The sequence below is a fragment of the Schistocerca serialis genome, chromosome 2 (genome assembly GCF_023864345.2).
Source record: "Schistocerca serialis cubense isolate TAMUIC-IGC-003099 chromosome 2, iqSchSeri2.2, whole genome shotgun sequence".
Classification (NCBI taxonomy): Eukaryota; Metazoa; Arthropoda; class Insecta; order Orthoptera; family Acrididae; genus Schistocerca; species Schistocerca serialis.
The window spans coordinates 716563277-716578893 of NC_064639.1; the positions used below are offsets into that span (position 1 = coordinate 716563277).

Here is a 15617-nt window from a genome sequence, read left to right on the forward strand (position 1 = left end):
CGACTCCTGTTTCTTCTTCTATCACGTCAGACAAATCTGCCCTTCATTGAGGCTTTCAGTGTACTCTTTCCATCCATCCGCCCTCTCTTCTGCATTTAGTAGTGGAATTCCCGTTGCACTCTTAATGTCACCACCCTTGCTTTTAATGTCACCGAAGGTTGTTAGACTTTCCTGTATGCTGAGTCTGTCCTTCCGACAATCATTTCGGTTTCGATGTCTTCACATTTTTCCTGTAGTCATTTCGTCTTAGCATCCCTGCACTTCCTATTTATTTCATTCCTCAGCGACTTGTATTTCTGTATTCTTGAGTATCTCGGAACGTTTTTCCACTTCCTCCTTTCATCAATCAACTGAAGTATTTCTTCTGTTATCCATGGTATCTTCGCAGTTACCTTCTTTGTACCTATGTTTTCCTTCCCAACTTCTGTGACGACCCTTTTTAGAGATGTCCATTCCTCTTCAACTGTACTGCCTCCTGAGCTATTCCTTATTGCTATATCTATAGCCTTAGAGAACTTCAAGCGTATATTGTCATTCCTTAGTACTTTCGTATCTCACTTCTTTGCATATTGATTCTTCCTGACTAATGTCTTAAACTTCAGCCTATTCTTCATCACTACTATACTACTGGCCATTAAAATAGCTACACCACGAAGATGACTTGCTACAGACGCGAAATTTAACCGACAGGAAGAAGATGCTGTAATATGCAAATGATTAGGTTTTCAGAGCCTTTACACAAGGTGGGCGCCGGTGGCGACACCTACAACGTGCTGACAGGAGGAAAGTTTCCAACCGATTTCTCATACACAAACAGCAGTTGACCGGCGTTGCCTGGTGAAACGTTGTTGTGATGGCTCGTGTAAGGAGAAGAAATGCGTACCATCACGTTTCCGACTTTGATAAAGGTCGGATTGTAGCCTATCGCGATTGCGGTTTATCGTATCGCGACATTCCTGCTCGCGTTGGTCGAGATCCAATGACTGTTAGCAGAATATGGAATCGGTGGGTTCAGGATGGTAATATGGAACACCGTGCTGGATCCCAACGGCCTCGTGTCACTAGCAGCCGAGATGACAGATATCTTATCCGCATGGCTCTAACGGATCGTGCAGCCACGTCTCGATCCCTGAGTCAACAGATGGAGACGTTTGCAAGACAACAACCATCTACACTAACAGTTCGACGACGTTTGCAGCAGAATGGACTATCAGCTCGGTGACCATGGCTGCGGTTACCCTTGACGCTGCATCACAGATAGGAGCGCCGGCCGGAGTGGCCGAGCGGTTCTAGGTGCTACAGTCTGGACCCGCGCGACAGCTACGGTCGCAGGTTCGAATCCTGCCTCGGGTATGGATGTATGTGATGTCGTTAGCTTAGTTAGGTTTAAGTAGTTCTAAGTTCAAGGGGACTGATGACCACAGAAGTTGTGATCTGAGTCTGTATCTGCTCCTGGGTACCGTTTACAAATCGGTATCTGATTTCGGACTCTCTGTCTGACCATGATGTAATCTAACTGAAATCTTCCCGTTTCACTAGGCCTTTTCCAAGTATACCTCCAGCGCATTCGCTATTACTAGCTGAAACTTGTTAGAGAACTCAGTTAGTTTTACTCCTCTCTCATTCCTTGTCGCAAGCCCATATTCTCCTGTAACCTTTTCTTCTACTCCATCCCCAACAACTGCATTCCAGTCCCCTATGACTATTAGATTTTCATCCCCCGTTAAATACTGAACATTTGAATCTACTCTCCATTTGAATCTACGGTTTTGAATAATTTGTGTACTGCCTGTTTAATGTAGGTACTTGGACATCGGAATTCTGAAATGAAAGTCAGCAAAAAACTTTTATAGACCGTAAATACATGAAATATGAGTGCACAGAAAGTAGGACGGTGAGTATCAGCCTGGTTTGTCAAGTAGTGTAAGAATCAGTTACGCTGGTGCCCACACTTGACACTGAGGTGATCCGACGGATAATATCGAAGTGCCACTCCTGTAGGAACTACCGCCCTCCAAAAAGTATCCAATGTCGTATAGTCACAGAGAACTATATCATTAATCCCCTCACTGCTTGTTACGTGTTTCTGCACAAGTCATCACGAACACCACGTGGTTCACTAGTAGCTGTCGCTTGGTCATAATTCAGCGATCACTCGCAGTAAGTTTTCTCGCGTATAGTTTCGAAGCTCGTGCCAAGATTTCCTTTGCATCGTTTCCATACGTACCTGTATCATATTCATCATAAACTGCGGAAGTAGATCGTCTGTGGAGCCGACGTCTTTGGAGAATCTGTTCAAAATCCTCCCCGACGGATTCGTGTCGAAAAAGCTCATAGTGGCCCTCAGGACGCTGTTGAACATGCGGCTGTGGAGATTTTTGGAGGCTCGCATGCAGAAGGTGAAGAAGGCGACGGAGCGGAGCTGCGTGAAGGCGATGCAGCCGAGCACGAGGCCGGCCAGCAGCTCGAGGAACGTCTGCGCTGTGGGCAGCGCGTCCAGCTGGCGCCGCTGCGCGCCGTCGCCCTCGCCGCCGCCGGACTCCTCCAGCTGCTGCTGCAGCGAGCGCCTCACCACCTCCGTGTCAGACCTGTGGGCGACGCCAGGGGGTACAAGTGGCAACGACTTTTCCCTCTTCTCTAAATTGAATTGGTCTGCGGCTGGTCATAGACTTGAAGAAAATGATTACCGAATTCGGTAATTTTGTTCATTATTTTATTGGACTACGAGTTTCGGGGCCTCATTGCCAAACTCTTCAGGCTCCTGTATAAATCGACTGAATCAGGTTTAAAATGAACAAAAAATCTGACATGCAACATCAGTTGTCATTATTTGAAATAAATTAACCGTTCATATGTATTACAAAAAGTATAAGAAGAGAGATCAAATATATCGAGATGGTAAACTGTAATGCACGACATACAAACAGTGGTCACAGAACTGTCATGTATCTGTCAACTGTATTAAAAAAAACGCATAAAATACAATGCTACCATAATATTACGACATAAAGTAAAAGTTTTCACATTGTAGTAATTAGAAAAGCTTTTATTGAAAAATAAGCTGAGTCATGTTGTACATACAGTGGTCGAACTGTAATGAGACATCCTGAAGGTAGCGAATATGCCTCAATATATAAATACCGAAAAATAAGAAACTGAAATAATGAATGCGTAAACATGATAAAGAAATAAAGAAAACTACCCCTAGTAGTGTAACTGAACTGTGAAGGGATGCAATAACCGTTAAAAGACTAAAAAACCAGAAATGAGCCACTTGTTTATGGTTCAAACGGCTCTAAGCACTATCGGACTTAACAAATGGTTCAAATGGCTCTGAGCACTATGGGACTTAACATCTGTGGTCATCAGTCCCCTAGAACTTAGAACTACTTAAACCTAACTAACCTACGGACATCACACACATCCATGCCCGAGGCAGGATTCGAACCTGCGACCGTAGCGGTCACGCGGTTCCAGACTGAAGCGCCTGGAACCGCACGGCCACACCGGCCGGCTCGGACTTAACATCGGTGGTACCAGTCTCCTAGACTTAGGACTTAGAACAACTTAATCGTAACTAACCTAAGGACATCACACACATCCATGATCGAGGCAGGATTCGAACCTGCTACCGGAACCACTTGTTTACGTCAAAGTAAGAGTCTAATACCGTAAACAAAATTTTAAAAAATGTAACGAAAGGTGTAAAACACATGGATATAAAAATAGAAGTCATCAACAAAGTAAAGCTGTGTGTGCTGGTTTAGAAGCATAGAGGAAGTGAACTCTATGAACTCTAAAGTTTAGTCATTCTTTTCAGTAGCTGTCTCTCTATAACGTAACGTGAGAATTATTGTAATAAAATCTTGTCAGTTGTTATAAGCTTAACAGCGTAGAGTAAAATAGTTTATGACGAAAACTGATACGTCAAAATAATGGGAGCACATCCTGAACAAAATTTGAGTGTACAAAGAAAGGACCAATAGTGACTCAATATCTTTCTAATCGGAGAATTGCTGGGCATGTGTGGCAGATGAGACAAGAACATGGATGATGTGCCAATGCACTCAATATTTAGGGAAGATAACTCAAGCCACAGAAACAAATAAAGAGGCAGGGGGTGCAAACAATCTCCTGTCAGCTGGTTTCTATGTATTTTATGCGGGCTGTATTAACACAGTTGAGGGATACATGATTCCTCTGGAAATCTACTAATGACTTGTTAAATCTATTTCACGGAGAATTCTTGCTCTACTGCGTTCCAAAAGTGGACCAACACGATTTACAGCAGGTAATCGTAATTGTATATTCATTTTTTGCACTTATATTACTAAAAACGTTTCGCTACATTCTTGTGAGAATTGCCCAGTAAGGCGGCGGTCGCTTCTAAACGCTACCTACTTTTGTCTCGGACAAAAAGTGCCCCACCACATCTCTTCAGGACCCACTGGTGGGCGGTGCATATTCGTTTATAACTGTGATCCAGAAGAATGCATTACCACTGAAAGCGTTCGAGGAAAATCACCAGTGGGTTCGTAGTGCGGTAAATATAATTAGACATCTGTGGTACTTTCAACACTGGTAAAAACTTGAAATTCGGGCTACGCTTTAGTTTTGAGACAGAATAACGCTGTAATGTTTCTCGCCACTATCTTGTAATGGCGTCAGAAGACAAAATTCTTTCCTTATCAGCTCCCGTTTTGAGTTTATTATTCATTAGGTCACTAGAATGTGGAAAAGAAATTGGCCGCGGCTATCACATGAGATCCAAGATGGTTTCACAACAAAGATGGAAGCGACGGGCGCCTTAATACGCCCATAGCTTGCTTGTGTCGTGAATCGTCCAGCACGCGCCACCAGCAACCTCCACCGCGAGCAGTGAAGGTACAGTGAACCAGGCTAGGGAGACGACCACGTGCTTCCACATGCCTACGGTCAGGTGACGCAGTTCCCGTAAATTACGGGCCGGTGGTTTTGTGAGAGTGGAGCTGGGGCCAGATATCGTCCCAGACGTGTTCCATCGGGTTCAGGTCAGGCCAATTTGTTGGTGACCAAGGCATCAACTTGAGTTCACTACCATTTTACTCAAACAACCTTAGCACGATTCTGGCCTTGTGACACTGATAGTTCCTGTAGGAACATGCCATTGCAGTCGGGGAAACAACCAAGTGTGACAGGATTCACGTTGTCCGCAGTTATGTTCTCGTAGTCCACAGGCTTTGATTACTACTACAGGTCCAACTGAAGCCTAAGTATTCTCCAACGCAAATACCACCCCAGCGGCATGCCTCCTCGGCGCTTTGCATGTTTCGAGCAGCCGTTTACCTGAATGACAACGTACCCGGACATGGCGTGGTGTAACATGCGACCATGTAACACGTGGCCAAGGTCCACGATGCAATCTTGGTGATCCCATGTCCACTGCAGTTGTAACTGACCATTTTGTTGGGTTAATATGGGAATACGTCTGTTTCTGAACCCCTTGTTCAACTATTTGAGCTGAACGTGTGCTCCAAAACGCGAATGCCTACACAAACATTGCACTCAGTCGTCACGTACGCCACACATCTTCGCACATCCTACTTTATAGGGCAGGCAAGACTCCGACGTCCATGTTTTTAAATAGACGCGGCAGTTCAACTCACTGTCGACTGGCCGTGGTTTCACCGTCCTCCTGCCACCTTCCGTAGATGCTCACGACAGTAACACACACACAGCAGATTAGGATCGCCGTTTTCGATATGCTCGTTCCTAGGGCCTCAAGTCAGAATAATCTAACGTTTGTTAAAATCGCTTGTATCGTGGATTTCGCCATTTGCGGGCCATACCGTCCGCTAGAATAAATCCACATTCATCTCTCCTCCGCCTATGTACTTCACTAACCACCACACGTGCCCGGTACACAACGAAGCTACGTTCAGCATCGTGATGGGTACTGGTCATAGTATTTTGGTTGATCAGTGTATGATTCAAAAAGTAATTCTAACTATCTTTCAGGCTAATTCAGCCCTTATTAAAAGTAGATATTATTTACTATTTACATAGCTGGAAAAGTGACAAGTGTGAGAATAAAGTACCTGAGTAAGGAAGCGAAGGAATTAAGAAATGTTCTGCAGTTATATCTCAACAATTTCCTCCCTTTTAACGCACTTACTTCCTATGGATTCCAAGTATTTATATCATTGATGAGCTTTTAATGTTAAAACCAATAAAATATTCTCGGATTTCTTGCGGTGTCAATTCAATTAGAAATTTGGAAATTTGTGGTAATTTCCTGTGGGAGCAAACTGCTGAAGTCATCGGTCCCTAGGCTTACACACTACTTAATCTAACATAAGCTAACTTACGTTAAAGACACCACGCACAACCATGCCCGAGGGAGGACTCGAACCTCCGACGGGGTGAGCCGCGAGAACCGTGGCAAGGCGCTACAGACCGCGCGGTTAGTCCGAGCGGCGTCAATTCAGTCAACACAAGAGAACGCATTAATAAAAGTTAAACAATCTTTGTGGACCTTCATACAAAGGTTGCCTCCTCCTGCGTGTTGTGTACTCCACGTACTGGTAAAGTTCACGCATTTTGCAGTTGACTGTATTAAATTCGTAATATTGTAATGTAGTCAGTTACTTTAATTTAAATTTTTTTAAGAAAGTGTTGTTTTTAATGAATTCTGCTACCAGATTCCATTACTTTTTAGTTTTTCAATTAAAGTTAATTCAAAAATTTAGGTCTTAGGAACAGATGTCACTTGTGCAATGAATGTCATATTCAATATTATCAGGTTCAGGACCTCACTTAAAGATCAACATCTCTTTAAATAGTATTTTATGAGTAAAAAATTGCATTTTTTAATTTTATTTCGGGGAGCATAAAGTAGTACACATTACTGAAAGAGTGGTGATATTGATAAGTGTGTGGACCCTACTTACACATCAGTATGTGTTTGAAAAGTAAGTTATTGGTATAAATCAATAACAAATAACTATTTTTCTGATTTTTTAAGGTCGGCATAAAGTGGCCCCCAGTTACGTGGGCCGGCCGCTGTGGTCGAGCGGTTCTAGGCGCTTCAGCTGGGAACCGCGATGCTGCTACGGTCGCAGGTTCGAATCCTGCCTCGGGCATGGATGTGTGTGATGTCCTTAGGTTAGTTAGGTTTAAGTAGTTCTAAGTCTAGGAGACTTATGACCTCAGATGTTAAGTTCAAATGGTTCAAACGGCTCTGAACACTATGGGACTTAACATCTGAGGTCATCAGTCCCCTAGAACTTAGAATTACTTAAACCTAACTAACCTAAGGACGTCACACACACCCATGCCCGAGGCAGGATTCGAACCTGCGACCGTAGCGGTCGCGCGGTTTCAGGCTGAAGCGCCTAGAGCCGCTCGACCACAATGGCCGGTAGATGTTAAGTCCCATTGTGCTTAGAGCCATTTGGACCATTTGAACCAGTTACGTGTGTTATGGAAAATGCCTTGGTATTGCTAGGATTAATGGATTTGACTACAGACAACAGCGTAAGTGACACAGGACGGTTTTCTATTTCACATTTTACGCCACAGTAAGAGGTCATCAATTGAGGTTTATGCAAACAATGTTATGTAACGTACGATGAACAGTTGATCTAAACTGGCAGCTGATAATTATTTGTTTCATTAGGAGCTCTTCGTGATTCATTAATATCTTTTCCATTATTTACGAGCTGTAGAGCACCACCTAAACAAAATGCTCGTATACTGTGTATTAATCAGCAATAAGAAGATTTTCACAGCGAATGTAGCTTTGACTTATTCAGGAAACAAAGAACAAGTTAGACACAGAATCTGGCTTGGGTAGTTGACCTGTCCATTCGGAGATACAGGAACAACCAACAGTCGGGAGACAGAGTGCTGAATTGAGCTACCGCTGGGCTTTTATACTAACAGTCCTGTGGTATGATTTTGGAGACACTCCGAACACATGCGTAATGTTCTGTAATCTCAGTCCATCGGTGTGTGGGTAGAAAGCAAGCGTATGTACTTGGCTGGATCAGCAGAGCTGTAAGGTGTACATGTCACTTTGATTTTGTTAGCTACCGATGTTCACGTCAGGGAGAGAGCAAGCTACGTTACTGTTAAACAATCTTTGGCCTTGTCGTGGCACAGTCTTTGCCTCTGCGTAGTCTGATACATTCTTAGTTGAAATGCGGTAGGTGATGGACGTATTCAGTAGTGCTGTGTTGGCTTGTGAGTGTATCTGTTAGATGAAGAGAGATATACTGTGAAGGACAGTGAGGATGAATATGATGTATATATTGGAAGGCGAAAAGAACATAACTCATGAAAAATATTTTATTTAGAGAATAAGTTTGTGGTAAGACTGCAGCACTGCGCAGATAGTCGAAACGTTTGTTAGCTAGTTAACTTGAACAGAGCTGACAGAAAACCACCCCTGTTCCTTTCGTCATGCATTAAGATATCGACTGATTAAGCCGTTTGGTTTTATAGAAATTTTCTGTCAACTTTGTACCCTTTACAAATTGTTGTTCACTTTGTTAAGCATAGCATTGTTCAAACCTATGTTATGTGTGAAGACCACGCGAATTTTTAATACATACTTCATTCTAAAATCGCTGTCTTGGAATACAATTTCATAGGAATAGTTACTCCCCCATCCACCGTTACAGATTACCACAGTGCATCATGTGGTATGCAACAATTTGAATATTTATTTAGAAATAGAAATCTAGCTTAGCCGCTGCGTGCTTACTGTTTGCTGATGTGCTTTCGAGAAGTCTGCCACAATGTTTTCAAGACGCAAGGTAAGTGGAAATTTTTATTAGGGCCAGATAATTATCTTACTTCAGTTGTTCATTTCATATAAAGACTAGCTACAGTTCAGTTCAAATTAGGTTCTGTTTAGTCCCAGGTTAGCATAAGAGTTTAAGTTGGATAGCACTTTCAAAGTATACAGTTTCGTTACTACGTAGGCTTTTATAGTGTGGGAGGTAAAGTTGGGCTAAATTTCATTCAGAAACCAGTAGTGGGGAGGTTACAGAGTTCATATTTATTAGGTTACACACGTTCAACAATATTAATACGCGTGCAAAATATCGAACCTACGCAAGTTTCTAAGGTTTCATTAAATATTGCTATAAAAAATGAGGCTCTATATTAGGTATGCTTCGTGAACGAAGGCACAAAGAATCAGCTGAAACAGTTCAATACATTCAACATCTACTCGACTTCATAATAGCAAGTGCTGTAATCTGTGACTCCATTCAGCAAAATGTAAACACTTTGTAAGAAAGTAAGGAGACATGTAGCTGCTGTTGCTTGTTGCAGAAACTGACGCAGTGCTGTAAGAGGGTTCAGAAAATTAGTACTCGTGGGGAAGGAATCTAAAACTTGAGCACCAGAACGCCCATTCATGTCACGTGATGGTACATGCAGTAACTAGCCGAAATCTTGCCTTGTACAAACAATTTTTTTCTGGAAGACAATTCTAATGTTTTCTTTGTGGAAAGACCTGATGTTGTCACCCTGGTATTTTTGACAATTTATAGGAGCATTTATGGAAAATTTTAGAAATCTGTTTCAGTATATCCTTCCCATGATCATTCTAAGGCGAGTACTACAACCTTTCTGAAAAGTACAAACATTAGAATTATTACTGCATGAGGGGTTCATTGAAGAGTCGACAAATGAATGATTGAAACTGAAATAAAAAAATTATACAACAAATTTAGTTTCAAAGATAAAGTCATAAATTATATCCAGCTTTAAGGCCTGCAGCAAGGAAGATTTTACATTATATTTTTATCATCATACTGCGATGCCTGCATGTTTGAGTAACATCTGCTCTTAATGGAGGTGGCATCCACGTAAATCCTTTGATAAAGCAGTAAAGTAATCACTGTTACCAATGTTCCCTTTGTCAAATCTTGTGACTGTCGGCTTCATATGCTGTATTATTTTCTAACGACTATTTTTATTGTGAGCAGATATCAGGGCGCCTCTTTGGCTCAGACTCATAAGGAATAACTAATATATAATAGATTTACACCCAGGTCAAACGACTATGAGATTCATAATACGAAACTGCAATACCTTTTTTTATGGAAAATACAGATTAACGAACCATTCGGTTGTTTCAGTGCACAGGTCTCACTATTAGCTGTGGTTCCTTTGCGTAATCTTTCTGACTCCGTAAACTTCATTTCTGTTGGTTTTCCTTCAGTGGTCTGCCACCCGTCAACCATAAAAATGGCTGACAGGTACTCAAAGAAGAAACAACAGAATGTCAATAGCTCAAGGTGGCGTTTCAAGGCTGCAAATATTGAAACATTAGCATCATTCCACCAAGCGCAGTCTCCCACTTAAAGATATCAAAATTTGAGCCCAATATTGTTAATAGCTTTTGATATAATAATTTAAAAATCTGACTTATTATCAATAAATAGTGCTGTTTAGCTCGCCTAAGTGTGCCGCCATCGCGTCACTGCTGGAAAGAATGAGTGAATATCCAATAAGTTGCAAAACTATGAACTATTTTATTGATTCCAAGAACAGGAGTGTGTTTTTCTTAAAAGAAGAGTGGAGTAGGAAAGGAAAACCACTGGTGGTAAAATTAACATGATAACTGGACCCTGCTCTCACATCTGTACCGTGAGTTTGAAAGATGGTGCCATATCCACAAACACTTCTGTTACTCAAATCATAAAACAGGAAAACGTGGAGCATAAGTGGCTCTCGTTTAATTCATGAAAAAGTAAAGAACATTTGACACTATAAGAGGAAAACTTTTTTATATATATAAAGAAACTACGACGGCCTGTGTAGGCAAATGGATTTCTTAAGAAAATTTGTCCATCCAAATGGTTATTTTGAATGCCATTACGATTGATGCTGTCTTCTTCTATTCTGTGGACCTGTACATCTAGTGTTACAGGGGGCAAAGAATACGAATCACTGTGCGACTTTATTTGTTCATATTCAAAAAGCATTGCCTGAAAATGTTGATCTGATTCCACCACGTCCTTAAGACGCATGAAAATTTCAAAATTATCACGAGATTATATCACAGGCTATTTGAATTTATAATTTTTCCGTATCAGTAGTGGGGTTAAGAATCTACTGCGCATCAGGCTTTCCCGACGAGGCTGTTGAATGGACAAATGTTTCTCCAGGCATCTGTCAGCAGCTGATAGATGTTTCAGGAAACTCGTGACAGCTGGCTACATTAGAACAATTTATTTATTTTCTGCCGGTTTCGGACAATGAACATCATCTGGCACCTGAATCAAAGTTAAATAAATTTACAACAAAAATTCAGTGTAACAAACATCGGAAAGACACGAAAATATCAAACGTAACTTACGAACAACTGACTAATACAACTCATAAGTCAATCATATTGAACCACAAAATCCTTTTAGCTGTCAAACTCATGAAACACAGAAGAACAGTACTTTTCCCATATAAGCAAATTTTGTCATGTACGCACAACAGGAAACTAGAAATATGTAGTCGGAACATGGCATGAAAGCCAATGTACTCGTAGCCTCAAAGATAAAACCATAGAGATATCCAGTCGATATGAGCCAAGACGCACAAAAATAATTTTAATATAAAAATAACCATAATACCGCCGATTACAGTGAAGTTATAAGTAATATTTGTGCAGAAGAGAATAATGGTATGACCACTTAATCACAAGCAACTATTATGAAAAACACTTAAATTTTCATTTTTCTTGTACATTAATTATCATATGGACATCACAATGTACGATCTTCGTAATACACATTGAATGACAGTTATGTAAATAATGTGTCCTGTGACAAAACATATGAAATATACTTATCATGTATGTATACTAGCCTTTATGTATTACTTGGTAATTGTATTGTTACATTTTTCCTTCTGGTTGATCCTGTAAAATATGGGCTTTTATATTACAGTATTTAATATGATTTCTTTGTGACGGCTGTGTGGCTTATTGCAGTTTAAGTATTCTTGTTTCTGCTGTGATTATGTCTCCTATCATCGTTGCACAAAATTGCTTGTTGGTTATTTAACAGCATCAGTGAGTTGTAATGGTCAAAGAATGATTTAATGTTTTTTTTTTTTATAGCCAGTTCCAAAATCCACTTCTTAAGTTATCCATTTGTTGGTCACTTGCTTCGTTCCACTCTATACAATGCTCAGTTGCCTAAACCAGATAACCTAATTTTTCCTTGTTTTTGTACAACTATTGTAAGCTAATCTGCTATTTGTCTGTCGTTCCATATTGATCTGATATTGTGCTGTGGTGTACTGATTCTTCTTGGGAAAATGGATTCTATGTAATTCTTGTTTGACTATAGATTAGATGTCATGTGATTAACCACACATGTGAACATGAAATAATGCTTTTATTAACAGATTTCTGCATACTCTGATTAAAGTACCCTTTATTATGCTATTAAGTTTTAACAATGTATGCTTTGTATTGTTTAATCCTGGTTAGTTCTTTCATACATCCATAATGATGTAATTTCTCAGTAATTATCTAGGAACCTCAATCTTAATCATTTGTTCCCGAGTCGCTGTCTATTGGGACACGTGACACACTGACTTGTGTATTGTAGTCAGAAATTATATGTAACATTTGCTATTGGCATTTTCATTTTAATTGTGTTTCAGTTCTTTTTGCACAGTTTACGTTGCTTATGTGACTGTCATTAAAGGCGTATTAAACATTTCCATAAATGATGGTCGTGATTTAGTGGTCATACCACTGTCATCTTTTGTATAAATATTACTTATGACTTTACTGGAATCGTTGTAGTTATTTGAAAATTCTTTTTGTGTGTCTTGGTGGATATCGACAGGACATTTCTATGGTGTTGTCTTTCAGGCTACGCCTACTTTGGCTGCTCATGCTATGCCCAGACTCTTGTTGTATGTAGATAACGAAAGTTGATTATGTGAGAAAATTAGTTATTTTGTGTTATTATTATTGAGTTTGACATCAAATGTGATTTTATGGTTCATCATGATTGACATGTGAATTGTGTTGGTCAATTTTTCGTTACTGTTTTGTATTTTCATGTTTTTATGAAGTATTGTACATTGAGCCTTTATTGTCTTTTTTGCCTTTTAGCCACTGATCGAAATCGATAGCAAATTAACAATTTGCTCTAATGCAGCCAAGTGTCTTGATGTTGAATGTACGGCTACTGGATCTGCATCCGCATATATATGTATAAACCCAACAGTATTTTGTGGAGACATCTTTAGGCGTTTTGCTTCCATGAAATACTGCAATATTTACACAACATGATTCTCGACTCGTGTACGCAATGAAGAATTGTTAGGAAGTTATTTGGGAAAGTCTTTGTGAAGAGTGAGAGTTCACAACACCAACTTTGCAACTGAAACGTTACCAAGTAAAGCACTTTGCTACTCAGTCAGTAAATGTAACGAAGGTCGCGAAAGAAGCAAAATGTTAGCTATTCTGACGTTACCTATCCCTGTGGCTGTTGAGATGACGCAGGCCTCTCAAGAAATACCGGTGTCGATGCACTAACCTACTGAGTAACAGCGTGGGCGACATGAATCAGAACCAACCAAATGAAAAGAAACTCTCTACAAGTAGACATTGATGGAGACCATTTCTTGCAAGCTGAATTTAGGGTTTAAGGGTATGTGACTGTGAAGAAATTAAAAGTGATGGTCTTTGATTTTGTAGCATGTGTGTTTAGGGTGGATATCCGATAGCTGTTTACCATTGTAACAGTTATTTTATTTGGACAGTTATTAAGCAGGTAAATAACTTCAGACGTCCTACGAAACTACCGCAGTTGTCATCCCACAATATTTGTACCTTATTTATTTCAATAACAAAAATTTTATTTAATTATTGAACGACACTACTAAAGACATTTCGAGAAATCATAAAAACTTTTGAAAATGCTGGGAATATTAGTCATATTCATTGGCATCCAGTAAGTGATCCTGCACAAATTCATCGGTGTACTCTATAAGCTGCACGCATACCTCGCAGGTGTGGAAGCATGTGATGATACGGGTATAAAACAGTGTTTCCCTACCAGTACGTTACCACGTAGTCCGAACCACTGGTGATGACTTGGGCGACGAAAATCATGGCCATCACGGAGAAGAGCAGCCACATGCCTCCCGCGGCCCTGTAGTACTGCCACACGGTGGACCACCTGAACGCTGCCTTCAGCATCTTCTCGCTGTTGTCCTGCTCAGAGGGGTCTCTGTGCAGCTTCCCAGTCTCGTCCATAATGACACTCTGCAGGAAAGAAGGGCGGCGCAGGCACTTTAGTGGAGCAGAACAGTCATGAGAGCTGTATGGTATACTCATACATAGGTAAACGCGGCAAAAGCGGGATCTGACACAAAGCGTAAAATAAAACGTAGTTTTATCATAGAAAAACGTTATCGTTGTGAATAAGCCTGATGTAAGGAAGTGGTCGCGACTGTTATGGAAATGAACTCAACAAGAAAGGGATACAGTTGTGTTTACATAGCTGTTCATAATGTCTGAAGATGTGAAGTGGAACTTACACATGTGACCAGTTAAAGATAGGTAAAACAAGTTTTATTTCATTTCTTGAATACTGTCAAAAGAGAGGTTACTTAGAAGACGTTTGTACAGTATCTACCGGAGTATTTCACACAAATGTGGGATGCATACCAAGTGGAACTAACAGGAGCATTCAAACTATGTAACGAAGGTGACGTGGATTGTCACAGACGTGTTTGTTCCGCAGTTGGAAAATCACAGCTGGCATATATCTACATCAGAAGAGAAACGTCAAACATTCTGTCACAAACATAACTGGAAGGTTTCAGGTATAGTTCATTTTAAAGTACCCTCTGCGATGCCTTATACAGTAGTAATGTATGAAATCTATCCATAAATGTGAACGTAATATTGATATTTATTTCCAGTATTGTAAATAGCTTACTCCAGCAGTCAGAGAAACGTGACAGGAAAGATCATATCAAACACTGCTGCAGTAGGGTATTGTGTCCCAGCATGTCATCCACATGAGGAAAGCACATATCCAGGAGGTTGGTTAGATGTTGGTTTTTCGTGCACTGTACGTTTTCCCGATTTTCAGATGTCCTCTTTCTGCACCCAAAAACCTTGTAAAACATGAACTTTCACAGCCGAAATGTCACAGTAAATAAAATATTACGGGCTATTACGCCTTGGTCGGATGTATTTCACATTAAAATCCAGTGTTTTGTCCTCATCTGTAGAGAATGTTTCAAGGGGGATCGTAGCTTCATTGAGTGTCCGATTCAGACCCTAGCTTGCTACTGACTGCAGGAAACTTTCACCCACGTGTGCTCCCTCCGACATACCCGAGGAAATTTCTAGGAGGTGTCGCTCTCTCCTGGCGCAGTGGCGTGGCTTCGCATGCTTTGAATACCAAGGCGAAAATACACGTTGTCGGTTGCCATCGTCCGCTGTTGCTATCACCCCATGGCGGAAGACTCGTACACACCTTATTTAGTACCGAGATCCAGATGTGAATCAATTGCACGCACTCGTCCTTCCTATAGACATTGCTGAGATGTTTCATCATCTCTATGGCCTCAACGTGTAGCCTTTCATG

At 40.7% G+C, this 15617-nt stretch overlaps 1 protein-coding gene across 2 annotated transcripts in view; it reads right to left on the reverse strand.

The window, feature by feature from the left end:
• LOC126457904 (ATP-binding cassette sub-family C member 4-like) overlaps positions 1-15617 on the reverse strand; it is a 201593-nt gene that overhangs the window by 80531 nt on the left and 105445 nt on the right. For both annotated transcript variants that reach the window (XM_050094579.1, XM_050094580.1), the window contains exons 15-16: positions 14073-14281; positions 2228-2588 (exon numbers count right to left, since the gene is read on the reverse strand). In XM_050094579.1, the coding sequence (XP_049950536.1) occupies positions 2228-2588; positions 14073-14281 (570 nt within the window). The remainder of the gene's footprint in view (positions 1-2227; positions 2589-14072; positions 14282-15617) is intronic.